This window comes from Eumetopias jubatus, unplaced genomic scaffold, assembly GCF_037043125.1.
Source record: "Eumetopias jubatus isolate StellerSeaLion01/CBP00866 unplaced genomic scaffold, mEumJub1_p1.0 scaffold_8, whole genome shotgun sequence".
In the NCBI taxonomy this organism is placed as follows: domain Eukaryota; kingdom Metazoa; phylum Chordata; class Mammalia; order Carnivora; family Otariidae; genus Eumetopias; species Eumetopias jubatus.
The window spans coordinates 72,332,212-72,345,645 of NW_028274814.1; the positions used below are offsets into that span (position 1 = coordinate 72,332,212).

General features: G+C 36.1%; 1 protein-coding gene across 6 annotated transcripts in view; it reads left to right on the forward strand.

Annotated features, from left to right (window-relative positions):
• PPHLN1 (periphilin 1) overlaps nucleotides 1-13,203 on the forward strand; it is a 142,017-nt gene extending 128,814 nt beyond the window's left edge. For all 6 annotated transcript variants that reach the window (XM_028123152.1, XM_028123153.2, XM_088026009.1 and 3 more), the window contains one exon: nucleotides 10,847-13,203. In XM_028123152.1, the coding sequence (XP_027978953.1) occupies nucleotides 10,847-11,041 (195 nt within the window). In that variant the 3' untranslated portion in view covers nucleotides 11,042-13,203. The remainder of the gene's footprint in view (nucleotides 1-10,846) is intronic.
• The last annotated feature ends 231 nt before the right edge of the window (nucleotides 13,204-13,434 follow it).

Genomic DNA, 13,434 nt, shown 5'->3' on the forward strand with positions numbered 1-13,434 from the left:
TACCTATCCATTCCTGTATTCATCCAGTAATTCATCTTATTTTTTGATGCATGTCTAAGTATGTTGCAAATCTTAATACACTTCATTCCTAAATACTTCAGCATACATGTCATTAAGTAGAGTTGTGACTTTTTTCTCTTTTTAAAGGAATAAGATATTACGGATATAAACCCTTTCTCAGATCCCTGCTGGCTTCTTTCCTTCTTAGAGTTGTCTTTCTTGTGTATGTTTTTCTATTTTTAGTATATATGTGTATATCCCTAAACTAAATAAACTGTTTTTAAAACATACATAAATGGCATCATGGTTTACATAGTTCCTTTGCACCTTTTTTCACTCGTATTAATTGGAGATTTGTCTAGTTTCTATATTTAATCTCTGAGATCTGCTTTGGGCACTAGTGAAAGATTGTGTAGACTCTGGAATTACTTCATTTATTTTTGTCTACTTAGTGTATTATGAGCTAGAAATGGTAAAAAAATATTTATTAACCTTTGAATCCTGTAAATTTATAAATTGATCTATAATTATGGATGAGAATTTTACAAACATCGATTGCTAAGAGTTTGTAGCATTCCGCTTTATCATTAATTTTGGAGTTACTTTTATGTGGCCGTAATAATTGTACCTACATACTGAATGTAGGTGGTTGAAATCTAATCCATGTGTTCATAATGCATTTCTTAGCAACCACCAGTGTTCTTTTCAGTTGCCGTGCTTTTTTTTTTTATAAGATTTTATTTATTTACTTGAGAGAGCGAGAAAGAGCACATGAGAGGGGGGAGGGTCAGAAGGAGAAGCAGACTCCCTGCCGAGCAGGGAGTCCTATGCGGGACTGGATCCTGGGGACTCCAGGATCATGACCTGAGCCTGCTTTTGAGAGCCGGTGGGGCTGCAACTTTGAGGAGGAAGTCTTAACGATATCTTTTTCTATTAATATATAGCACAAGCAGCAACATAGATGCAAACATAGTTTTGACACCTTCTGCATTACTGCAGACCCAAATTAAAGGGTTTAAATTTGTCTCCAGTATTTAACATCAGTATGCTGTTACTTTTTTCCTGACCTCATCAACACACTAGACGTTATGAATGTTTCCTCGTATATTAAGCCTCAATTGGAGTTTCTTTTTTTAACTTACATCTTTATACACATTTCACCAAAAGAATGTAGGACATTTTACAGATACTAATTATTATATTTCACAATGCTCCTTTAAAAGTGGTAAGTTTTTATGTATACTTTAATGGTAAAATAATTGCAAATATATATTTAATTTACCAGGTCAACACTTATCACTACATCTTTACCTTTTTTCCCACTTCTTAATCCTCTGTATTAACACTGCTTAGTAGAATTTTCTGTGTTGATGGAAATTTTTTGTATTTGCACTGTCCAGTATGGTAGCCACTAGCATTTGAAATAGGGCTAGGAACTGAGAAACCGAATTTTTCATTTTTATTAAAATTTAAATAGTCAAATACGGCTAGTGGCTACTGTATTAGACAGTACAACTCTGTAATCTCCACCATGCCAATAAACTGCTCTTGCAGCTAACCAGCCAGGCCCCTAGTTTCCCAGTCTGATCAGTATGTTTTGTTTGTCAGCTTTGATTTTTCGCTGACATTTGCTTGACTATATTCTTCTTTTACAAATGTTTTTCTTGGCACCTGTGCCTTCACTCTTTTCTGGTTTTTAGTCTTCCTTATTGTCTCTTCTTTGGCTGATACTGGTGCCTTTAGGTATCTACTCTGGCTGTCTTTTGTTCTCAGAGCAGACTTTAGCTATTTATTCAGCATTTACTGAGTATCTACTTTCTATCAGACACTGGGGCTAGAAAGAACTTACTCCTTATTTCAAGGAACTCCTGTGGTCTCAGCTGGCATCAGTGCTAAAGATGTTAAGAATTCTCTCCCCCCCCACCCTTTGTACTTCCTTCCCAGTCTCCCTCCCTCCTCTGTTTTTTTCTTCCAAAGTCCAGACTCAGTAATCTGCTTCCTGTTGACAGGTGCCTCAATTACATACTAGGTATTTAATTTATCTCCCATTCCCAGTACCCTCCCTCTTGAAATAAATAAAAATTAGAAAACCTCCCACCCATCATTCTCCACATTATTACATCTGTATGGCTTTTTTTTTTTAAGATTTTATTTATTCATTTTATTTTATTTATTTATTTATTTTTATTTTATTTATTTTATTTATTTGGGAGAGAGAGGGAGAGAAAAAGAGAGCACTAGCAGAGGGAGAGGGAAAAGCAGCCTCCCTGCTGAGCAGGGAGCCTGACTTGAGGCTCAATCCCAGGGTCCTGGGATCATGACCCAAATTGAAGGCGGACACTTAACCAACTGAGCCACCCAGGCACCCCTGTATTGCTACTTAATTACTTGTAAAGCCTCTAATCTCATCTTTCTTTAACACATCATGTGACATTCATTGTCCTGGCCCTCAGGAGCTCTTAATGTTGATTCTCAGCCATTTTCTCTCCCTGATACATCCAAAGGATCCAGTTCCTCCTTGTAGCTCTTTCCCCATTTGCTAATTGCTGATTTATAGGTTGAGGTCTAAACTTCTTTAAAAAAAAGCTCTTCATGATCTACTTTGAGAGTGAATACACTTTACGCTTTAGCTATGCCAAGCCAATTAAATTTTCCCAAAATGCTGTTTCCTTTTCTTCCTTATTTTATTTTATTTTATTTTAAAGATTTTATTTATTTATTTGAGAGAGAGAGAATGAGAGAGACAGAGAGCATGAGAGGGAAGAGGGTCAGAGGGAGAAGCAGACTCCCTGCTGAGCAGGGAGCCTGATGTGGGACTTGATCCCAGGACTCCAGGATCATGACCTGAGTCGAAGGCAGTCGCTTAACCAATTGAGCCACCCAGGCGCCCTCTTCTTCCTTATTTTACTAGAGTGAACTTACCATGTTTAGAGAATCGGTTCATTACCATTTTCTGATACTCCCTTCTCTAGACAGACAGTTGTTTCTTCTCTTTTCATCATCCTCATCACTATATCTAACATAAATGCTTCCCTTGTAGTAGGCACTATTCTAAGTGGTTTTTTTTTTTTTAAAGATTTTATTTATTTATTTGACAGACAGCAAGAGAGGGAGCACAAGCAGGGGGAGTGGGAGAGGGAGAAGCAGCCTTCCTGCCTAGCAGGGAGCCCGATGCGGGGCTCGATCCCAGAACCCCGAGATCATGACCCGAGCCGAAGGCAGTCGCTTAACCAACTGAGCCACCCAGGCGCCCCTATTCTAAGTGCTTTTTATGATCTCATTTAATCATTATAATAGCATAGTTAGGTCTATAGGTCCTGAAACTGAGGCAGAGAGGGTAACTTTTCCACCCTGCTTTTCATTTGTGTGATTTAAAAAATTTTTTTAATAGAATTTATTTATTATAGCAGTTTTAGGTTTATAGAAAAATTTTAAGAAAGTTCCCATATACTCCCTCTCTCCATTGAATTTCCACTCTCATTAGCATTTTTGCATTGTTGTGATAAATTTGTTAGGATTGATGAGCCAGTACTGATACATTATTATTAACTATAGTCCATAGTTTAGGGATCACTTTTTCTGTCATACAGTTTTGTGAACTTTCACAAATGAAAAATGTATGATGTGATAGATCATGCAATATCATACAGAATAGTTTCACCACCCTAAAGGTGCCCTGTGCACCTATTTATCCTTTTCCCACTATCAGCCACTGATCTTTTTACTGTCCCTATAGTTTTGCTGGTTTCTAGATGTCATGTAGTGGGAATCAAGCATTGGGTGGCCTTTTCAGACTGACTTCTTTCACTTAGCAATAACCATTTAAGGTTCTTCTTTTTTTGTGGCTGTGGTAGCTCATTTCTTTTTATCACCAAAAATTATTCCAGTGTATGGATGTCCCACAGTGTACCCATTCATCTGCTGAAGGGTATCTTGCATGCTTCCAGTTTGGGGTAATTATGCATAAAGTTGCTGTAAACATTTGTGTGTAGTTTTTGCATGAACACAGTTTTCAGCTCATTGGGGTAAATACCTAGGAGCATCATTGCTGGATCATATGCTCAGACTGTATGTTTAGCTTTGTAAGAAACCACTAAACTATCTACCAAAGTGGCCAGTATCATTTTGCATTCCCGCCAGCAATGAATGAGAGAGAGTTCTGTTGCTTCACATTCTTGCCAGAAATTGGGGTTGTGTTTTGGATTTTAACCATTCTGGTAAATGTGTACTGATACCACATTGTTTGAATTTTCAATATCCTAATAACATATGATATTGAAATCTTTTCATGTGCGTATTTGTCATCCAGATGTCTTTTTTGGTGAGGTATCTGTTCAGATTTTTTGCCCATTTTTAAAAATTTATTATTTTTTTAAATTAATATATAATGTAGTATTTGTTTCAGAGGTACAGGTCTGTGATTCATCAGTCTTATACTCAGTGCTCATTACAACATATACCCTCCCCAATGTCCATCACCCAGTTACCCCATTCCACCACCCCTCTCCCCTCCAGCAACCCTCAGTTTTGTTTCCTGAGATTAAGAGTCTCTTATGGTTTGTCTCCCTCTCTGGTTTCATCTTGTTTCATTTTTTTTCTCTCTTCCCCTATGATCCTCTGCCTTGTTTCTTAAATTCCACGTATCAGTGAGATCATATGATAATCGTCACTCTCTGACTTATTTTGCTTAGCATAATACCCTCTAGTTCCATCCACGACATTGCAAACGGCAAGATTTCAGTTTTTTGATGGCTGAGTAGCATTTCATTGTATATATATACCACATCTTCTTTATCCATTCCTCTGTCAATGGACATCTGGGCTCTTTCCATAGTATGGCTATTGTGGACATTGCTGCTATAAAGATTGGGTGCAGGTGCCCCTTTGGATCAATACATTTGTATCTTTGGGGTAAATACCTAGTAGTGCAATTGCTGGATCATAGGGTAGCTCTATTTTCAACTTTCCGAGGAACCTGCATACTGTTTTTCACAGTGGCTGCACCAGCTTGCATTCCTACCAACAGTGTAAACACAGTTTTACTTATTCTTTCTAATTGGTATACTTTTCATTTTCTTTTCTTGCCTTACTGTATTAACTAGGATTTCCAGTAGAGTGTTGAAAAGGAGTGGTAAAAGGGATCATCCTTGTCTTGTTCCTTATCTTAGAAAGAAAACATTTACTTTTTCGCCATGTAATGTTAGTTTTAGGGTTTTTGTAGATTTTCTTTATTAAGTTGAGGAAGTTCCCTTTATTCTTAGTTTGTAGACAGTTTTTGTCATGAATCAATTTGTCATGGATTTTGTCAGATGCTTTTTCTGCATCTATACTTATGATCCTGTGATTTTTTTCTAGCTTATTGATGTGATGGATTGCATTAATTGATTTTCAGATGTTGAACAAGCCTTGCATTCCTGGGATAAATCCCATTTGGTTGTAGTGCATAATTCTTTTGATACATTCTTGGATTTGCTAATATTGTGTTGAAGATTTTTTTTTCCATCTGTGTTCAGGAAAGAGATTGGTCTATAATTTTCCTTTGTACTAATATCTTTGGTTTTGATAATAAGGTTATACTGGCCTCAAAGAGATTGTAGAGAATTGGTATCATTTCTTACTTTAGTGTTAAGTAGAATTCACCATTGAAACCATCTGGGCCTAGTGCTTTCTGTTTTGGAAGGTTAATTGTTGATTAATTTTTTTTTTTAATTTATTTATTGACAGAGCACGCATGCACAAGCATGGGGAACATCAGGCAGAGGGAGAGGGGGAAGCAGGCTCCCTACTGAGCAAGGAGCCCAACACAGGGCTCGATACCAGGACCCTGGGATCATGACCTGAGCTGAAGGCAGACGCTTAACTGACTGAGCCACCCAGGCTTGATTCAATTTCTTTTCGTAGATGTAGGCCTATTCGAATTATCTACCTCTCCTTGTTTGGGTTTGGTAGACTGTGTCTTTCAAGAAATTGGTCCATTTCATCTAAGTTATCAAATTAGTGGGCATAGGGTTATTCATGATACTCCTTGATAATCCTTTTAATGTCCATGAGATCAGTAGTGATGACCCCTTTTTCAATTTTGATATTAATAACTTTAGTCTTCCCTTTTCTTGGTTAGCCTGGCTAGAGATCTATCAATTTGATGTTTTCAGAGAACCAGCTTTTGGTTTCATTGATTTTCTAGGTTACTGTTTTCACTTTCACTAATTTCTGTTAGAGCAGAAATTGGAATTTTTATTTTTTCTCTCTTTGGATTTAATTTGCTCTTTTTTTTCTAGTTTCCTAGCTTAGATTATTTTATGTCTTCTTTTCTAATATGTGATTTTTTAATGCTATAAATTTCTATTTTTTCTTTTTTTTTTTTAAAGATTTTATTTATTTGAGAGCAAGCTTGAGCAGGGGGAGGGGCAGAGGGAGAAGCAGACTCTCCGCTGAGCAGGGAGCCCGATGCGGGACTCGATCCAGGATCCTGGGATCATGACCTGAGGTGAAGGCAGACACTTTACTGACTGAGCCATCCAGCGCCCCTTAATGCTATAAATTTCTAAGTACTGCTTTTGCTGCATCTCACAAATTTTGATAAACTGTATTTTCATTTAGTTCAAAATATAATTTCTCTTAAGACTTCTTTGATCATTGTGATTTTAGAAGTATTGTTGTTTAATCTCCAGATGTTTTGGGATTTTTAACCATTTTCTGTTGAATTCTAACTTAATTTTATTGTGATCTGAAAGCATACTTTAAATAATTTCTGTACTTTTAAATTTGTTAAGGTGTGTTTTATGGCCCAGAATATGATCTCTCCTGGTGAGTGTTTCATGTAAGCTTGAGAAGAAGGTGTAAAGTACGATGTGGGTTTCACCAGGACCAAATCAAGGTGTCTGTAGGGCTGCACTTCCTCTGGAGTCTCTAGAGGAGACTCTATTTCCTTGCCTTTACCAGTAATTTTCTAGAGGTTGCCTGCATTCTTTGGCTGATAGCTCCCTCCTCCATCTTTAAAGTGCATCACTCAAACTCTGTTTTGTTTTTTAAGATTTTATTTATATATTAGAGCATGAGCCAGGGGAGTAGCAGAGGGAGAGGGAGAAGCAGGCTCCCCGCGGAGCAGGAAGCCCGACGTGGGGTTCAATCCCAGGTTCCAGGGATCATGACCTGAGCTGAAGGCAGATGCTTAACCGACTGAGCCATCCAGGCACCCCTCAGTCTCTGTTTATGTGGTAACATTTCCTCTCTTTTACAGATTCTCCTTCATTCCTTTTTAAAGGACTCTAGTGATTACATTTTTCCCAGCTGGATAATCCAGGATAATCTCCCTATCCAAAATTTGTAACATGATCATATCTGTAAAATTCCTTACACCATATAAGGGAACACATTCATAGGTTCCAGGGATTAGGTGTGGACATTTTGGGGGCAGAGGTGTGAAGGGCATTATTCTACTACCAGGGTAGTAGAGTCAGGATTTGAACTCAGTAAGCCTGCTCTTGGAACCACTTCTCTGCTCTTTCTGGCTTCCCTACTACCATTTACATCTATGTCTTCTCTGTACTGTGTTTTAATTGTCTTTGTTTACCTTTCCCACTAGGATGTGACTCTCCTGAAACAGAACATACAGCATTTGAACAGAATGAGTTCAGATAAAGGAAATTATATGAAATGATGAGGTATCAGCAACAGAGAAAATAACTCATTTGAATCTCCAGCCTTTTTAAGGCTATATGCACACCTGACTTTTACAGTTAACCTCCAGTTACCTCCTAATGTTAATATAAATTAAATATTAAAATAAGTATATGCATATATATATCTAAATTTAAGTAGCCTGCTGTGGCTAGTGCCTACTATATTGGATAGCACAGCTCTGTAATCTCTACCATTCCACCAAAATGCTCTTAGAGAACTTTAATGCAAATGCCAAAGATGGTTTGTCTGAAATGAAAATTCTCCTAACAACTTACATTGCCTTAATTTTTGTTTTCTCTGGAACACCAGGGTGGCTCAGTAGTTAAGCATCTGCCTTCAGCTCAGGTCATGATCCCAGGGTCCTGGGATCAAGCCCCGCATCGGGCTCCCGGCTCGGCGGGAAGCCTGCTTCTCCCTCTCCCACTCCCCCTGCTTGTGTTCCTGCTCTCGCTGTCTCTCTCTCTGTCAAATAAATAAATAAAATCTTTAAAAAAAAAAAAATCTGTTTTCTCTTTTTGTGGGCACAGAGGTAAGGACTAAATGATAGACATTTTAGAGGAGTTTTATGTCATTATGAGCAATTTTAGATAGAACAAACTTGCTAGACACTCTTCTTCCAGTCATTGAAGAACATTTTAGTAAAAAGCCTTGATGGTTTTATTTTGTCATTTTCCTTTACTCCTAGAAATACTTTGTGAGAATTTAACTATTGTCACAGGCTACTCTATTAAAGTATTGTGTGAAACCACATTTGGGTAGTGTTTACCCTGGCAAATTTAACTACATTTCTATGCAGTTTATGTAAACCCCACCCATACTTTAACCTGCTTCCCATTTTGATGAGGTTCAATCAGGGGAAAAAGAAACAACAAAAAAAATCTTCCCGTGTGGCCTGTAGATATCAGATCTGAAGATTATTAATGCATTTCCAGCCAGGGACCATAAGCAAACAAGTTCTCCTACAGATAACTACACCCTTCCTGTTTGGGATTGAGTTTACTGTGGAACAGATTTCGGAAATAGGTTTCTGACAGTTGTGAATTTTATTTATAAAATGTTGTAGGGTGAGGCTCTTCCTTTAACAAAAACTAATTATTTCCTGTCTAATGCCCAACCAGTACATTTTAAACAGTCTTTTAGAAAATTTACCCCTTCAGAGAGAATTCTTTTGCTCTGGGCAGTTCTGGTTGTTCTTGTCAACTAATGTACAAACATTTGCCTGTTACAATGAATAATTCATAAAGGACTTAAAATTAAAAATAAAACATAGTCCTTAAATGCTTGTATTATCTTGTCTCCAGAGTGATAATTTACAGTTTAAGTAAATACATGAACACATTTTAATGTGTTTGTACCTTTGATATGCAAATCTGTAGCACATTTATGTTCAGTAAATATGCTAAACGAAGAGTTACAGTTTAGGGAAAACAGCAGATTTACATTAAAGAATTTGCAGGTTAATTCACAGAGTAACATTATCCTCATCTACTACATCTGTTAAAAAGAAGCCTATAAAATTCAGGCCACCCACAAAGTGGTCTGCTGAGGCCTGTGGTTGGTGTTAGAATGCTGTTATTATGTGGGCTGACTGGTTTGGTAAGGAATTTACCTCCACTAGGAATGAAACATCATGGTTCTGACTTTCCCCCATGGGGACTGCATTGGCTTGACTTAGGTACTATGTGTTTTTTAAACCCATGTGCTCTGTTGCCTTGACTTCATATAGTAGTATCATGTGAATGGTGTACTGTTTTCTAAGTTAGTTAGTTTGTTAGAGTAGTAATATCAGTTCTGTACCACGCAAACCTTAGGATAAACTGGGATAAATGTTTGGTGTAGATAGCTGAGAAACAATGGCTGTTATGATTAAATCTTATCACACACAGACATGTGGGGGCAGGGGCTGAGATGGAGAAAGCTAAGTTTTTACATATTTCAATTTCTGTGTCATTGAAGAACTTATTCTGTTAATTTCCTTGGGGCCTGTGGAATGGTTTTTAAGAGCAAGGAAATGAATTTAGTACAATTTAGCAACCAAGTACCGCGAGTTAAATATTCTTCTTGAAATAGCTATTGTTAAGGGATAAAAAAGTATTGCAGACATTTAAAAAACAACAGCAGCAACTACCACAAGAACTAGTAGTGATCATTGGAGGAATAAAAACTCATAAGCCAAGCAGTGTCTCAAATCACTTCTTTCTAAAGTTTTTCAAAATGAATAAATCCTTTTTCAGAGAATAAGCATGTTATATTGTTTTTGTTATATTTAGAAAAATTAAAATTCATGTAACAGTTCTTTAAAATCAGGTAATTTGTATTTCACTTTTCATGGATACTTAACTGTAATTTTCCTTTAAATACATGAATTAAAGAGTATGAAAAATAGCATAGAAATCTAAACTGCATTTTGTGACTACAAATCAAGGAAATGATATTTAGTGGGGAGAAAACCTAGCAATTTTTGGACAGGGAATATTATCTAAGTGCCACTGATAAAGATTATATATACATATTGAAGTAAAATATATATATATACACACATGTATACATGTATATGTGTATATGTGTGTGTTTATATATACATATATGTGTATACACATAAATGAACGTGTATATATAACACTGTTTTGATCTTAACTCTGCCTTGGTGACTTTAATTGTGGTTAAATATTTATAACTTAAAAAGTTTTTTTCAAATAGATACTTTAGTCTTTTGTTTGTTGTATACTAAGCAAAATTTTGAATTTGTCATCTGTTCATGATTCAAAGAGTCTAAAGTTAGGGGCTTAGAAACTTTTTTCTTCCAAACAAGCAAATGAATAAAGCCATGAATGTGCCTTAGCAAGCCTTTGTTCTTAGTTCTTCTCTAGTCTGTTGTCCTTTTAGTAGACTGCCTAATGCTGACAAATGCCATGCCTAACTTCTGTAGTCAGTGATGTGGCATATCAATGTTTTTCTACTCATTCACGTTGTCAGCAAATCTCAGAAATAGAGGCTTAAATAGCATTTGACAGTAGTGACTACTCAAGGGTGAGGGAGGTTCAGTTGTATTATTGTATCTCCCTCTTAGGCTTCAGCGTCATCATTTTGCTAACTGAATCAGCCCAGTGTTTGGCTAATTATTTTTACTCTTAGCTAACCACAATATATTTCACCTTTCTAGGTTTACCGACAAGACTGTGAAACTTTCGGGATGGTTGTGAAAATGCTGATTGAAAAAGATCCTTCATTAGAAAAGTCTGTACAATTTGCATTGAGACAGAATTTACATGAAATAGGTGAGCGGTGTGTTGAAGAACTCAAGCATTTCATTGCAGAGTATGACACCTCTAGTCAAGATTTTGGAGAGCCTTTTTAGAAAATTACTTGCTCAGGCAACAAAAATGTTTCTAGGGGTTTGTTTGTTTTTTTTCCCCTGGATTGTGTAAATCCTTAATATATGGAATTTTTGTGATGAAGAGAAAATACTTTGATAGTTGACTACATTTCCAATGTCAAGAAACATCTAAAATAGTCTAAGATATTTTAATTAGCATTTTTAAAATCTACATGTAGAGCCTCATAATCCATACTTCTGTTTTTCCCCCCTAAAATGATGGGTCAGTTAATTTTTCAAGCTTTGAAAAAGCAGTCCTGGGGAACAGCTCATGTTCTATTGTCTTCTATAGTATGCGATCATTTGTTTTGGTCACACTAGTGTAATTTATTAGGTTAGAGATCATTCCACTTAAAACATTTATAGTCTTTTTGCATTTCATAGTCAGTGATACCATGTGAAAATGTTAGAATTCTGAGTTGTGATTTTATTGACTTGTTGCTTGCTTATTTTAGGCTTTGTAACTTTTATTATGTTCAAGTATACCATCCAAATAAACTGAATACTTAAGCATCTACAGAATATTTGCTTTGAGATTCTCATTGTGGTAAAATACAGCACTTAAATCTCAAAAAGACCTCATAATAAAATCCTCTTTTCCAAGTAAATGAACTCAATGTTTTGTGTTAAAATAATCCTGAAACTCCTAACCATTCTCACAGATATGAGTCTTAAACAATATCATATACAAGAAAGAGAAGGGACAGTTTGAAATAAAAGAGAGCTCTTTTCAAGTTGAAGTTTCTTTAGAATCTTCTAATTGAAAGAGAAAAATTTAGAATATGAGGGAGTAGTACTGGAGTTTCATTTTTTTCCCCAGGCCCATATTTTTCATCTCAAAGAAGGTCCTTGATAATATATCCATAATCAAACCATTTATAGATTATGCCTTTGTTAATCTCTGTTTGTAGTCTTAACAAGATCTTTGTTCTGATGCCCTTTTTAGGGGTCCTCAAAAGTGTCCTTTAAAGAAACAAAGCAGAGTAGGCAGTAAATCCAGCACAATTACCCCTCACCAAGCAGTCTGTGTAAACAGTTCTTCATGAGTGAGCCATCCAAATCACGAGTTTACTGGGACCATTAGGATATTCCACTCATTTCCTGATCCCTTCCAGCTGACCAGTGGCATTTAGCCAAAATATGTATTTGTGTGGCATTAGGAAACCTTAAAAATCATGCTTGTTATTACTACCCGGTTTCATTATCCCCCCATCCTCTTTCCATTTCCATTCTCTTCTCACTTAAATTCTGGTGTTATCTTTAGTGGCCTATATTGATAATATCTAAAGAGCTACTCCAGAAGAGATAAAAATGATATTAAAAGTAGAAACAGCAGTACATTTGGTGAATCCTATAATATGTATTATGCCATTCCTCAGATGTAAAAACTACTTGAACACAACAATTATTTTCTTAAGTTTCCTATATGAGATTTCCTTGAACTCTTATTTTTTGCCATTTAGATATTGTACATAAAACTAAACCCCACATGTCACCTCTGGTAGTCTAATTCCCTAATTATGAACAGTGATTTTATTTGTTACCCACTGAGAAAGACCAAGAAAGTACTGATACTGTTTCTTTCCCTATCCCCTTGTTTTTCTTTTCCTTAAATATTCTGATTCCAGGATTTAATTCCTTTAGTCAAGATGTCACATGTTTAAAAATAAAAGTTAAGACACTACCACCAAGGCAAAGGATTTGTTCATTTCGTTGAAATTCATTAAACTGGAAATTCATTCAACTAGAGGTTTTACTTACAGACTCATTTAAATGTAGGTTCGACCAATACTTTCTTCTTCTCCCCTTCCCCCAAATTACATTCAACACTTAAAGCTGTTTATACCTTGCCATCAGCATTATTCTGATAGGCTTGTCAGTGTTAAATCTGTTTGTTTTTGACAGCTTTTTAAAGACCAATTTTAGGATAGTTGAATTCAGATATGTACCAGAGTTGTATTTTGCAAAATGTCCTTGATTAAAGAAATTTGTAAATTAGCCATTGTTTTTGAGTATGCCCAATTAATATGATAAATTTTTCATTGTCTTACCATAAAGCCTTGATGATCAACAGGGGGAAAGCACTATTGTGAAGCTTTTTGTGAATTTTAAAAGTGCAAAATAAAGCAACTAGGTTTAAATAATTGGATTGTCTTTTTTTCTCTCTAACAGGCTTAAAGTATTTTCCTGAAATGTAGATTTTTATTACTCTCTACTGCAAGATTACTCAATGTTCAGTTTACCTACTCAGCAGCAGGATGGAAGAACTGAGAAACCATTAACTTTGTGATATCTGAGCAAGCAAACAAGATAAGATTGAGCACACAGAAGTGCTCAATAATTGTGTAATTACGAATCTAAGTTTCAGAAATAGT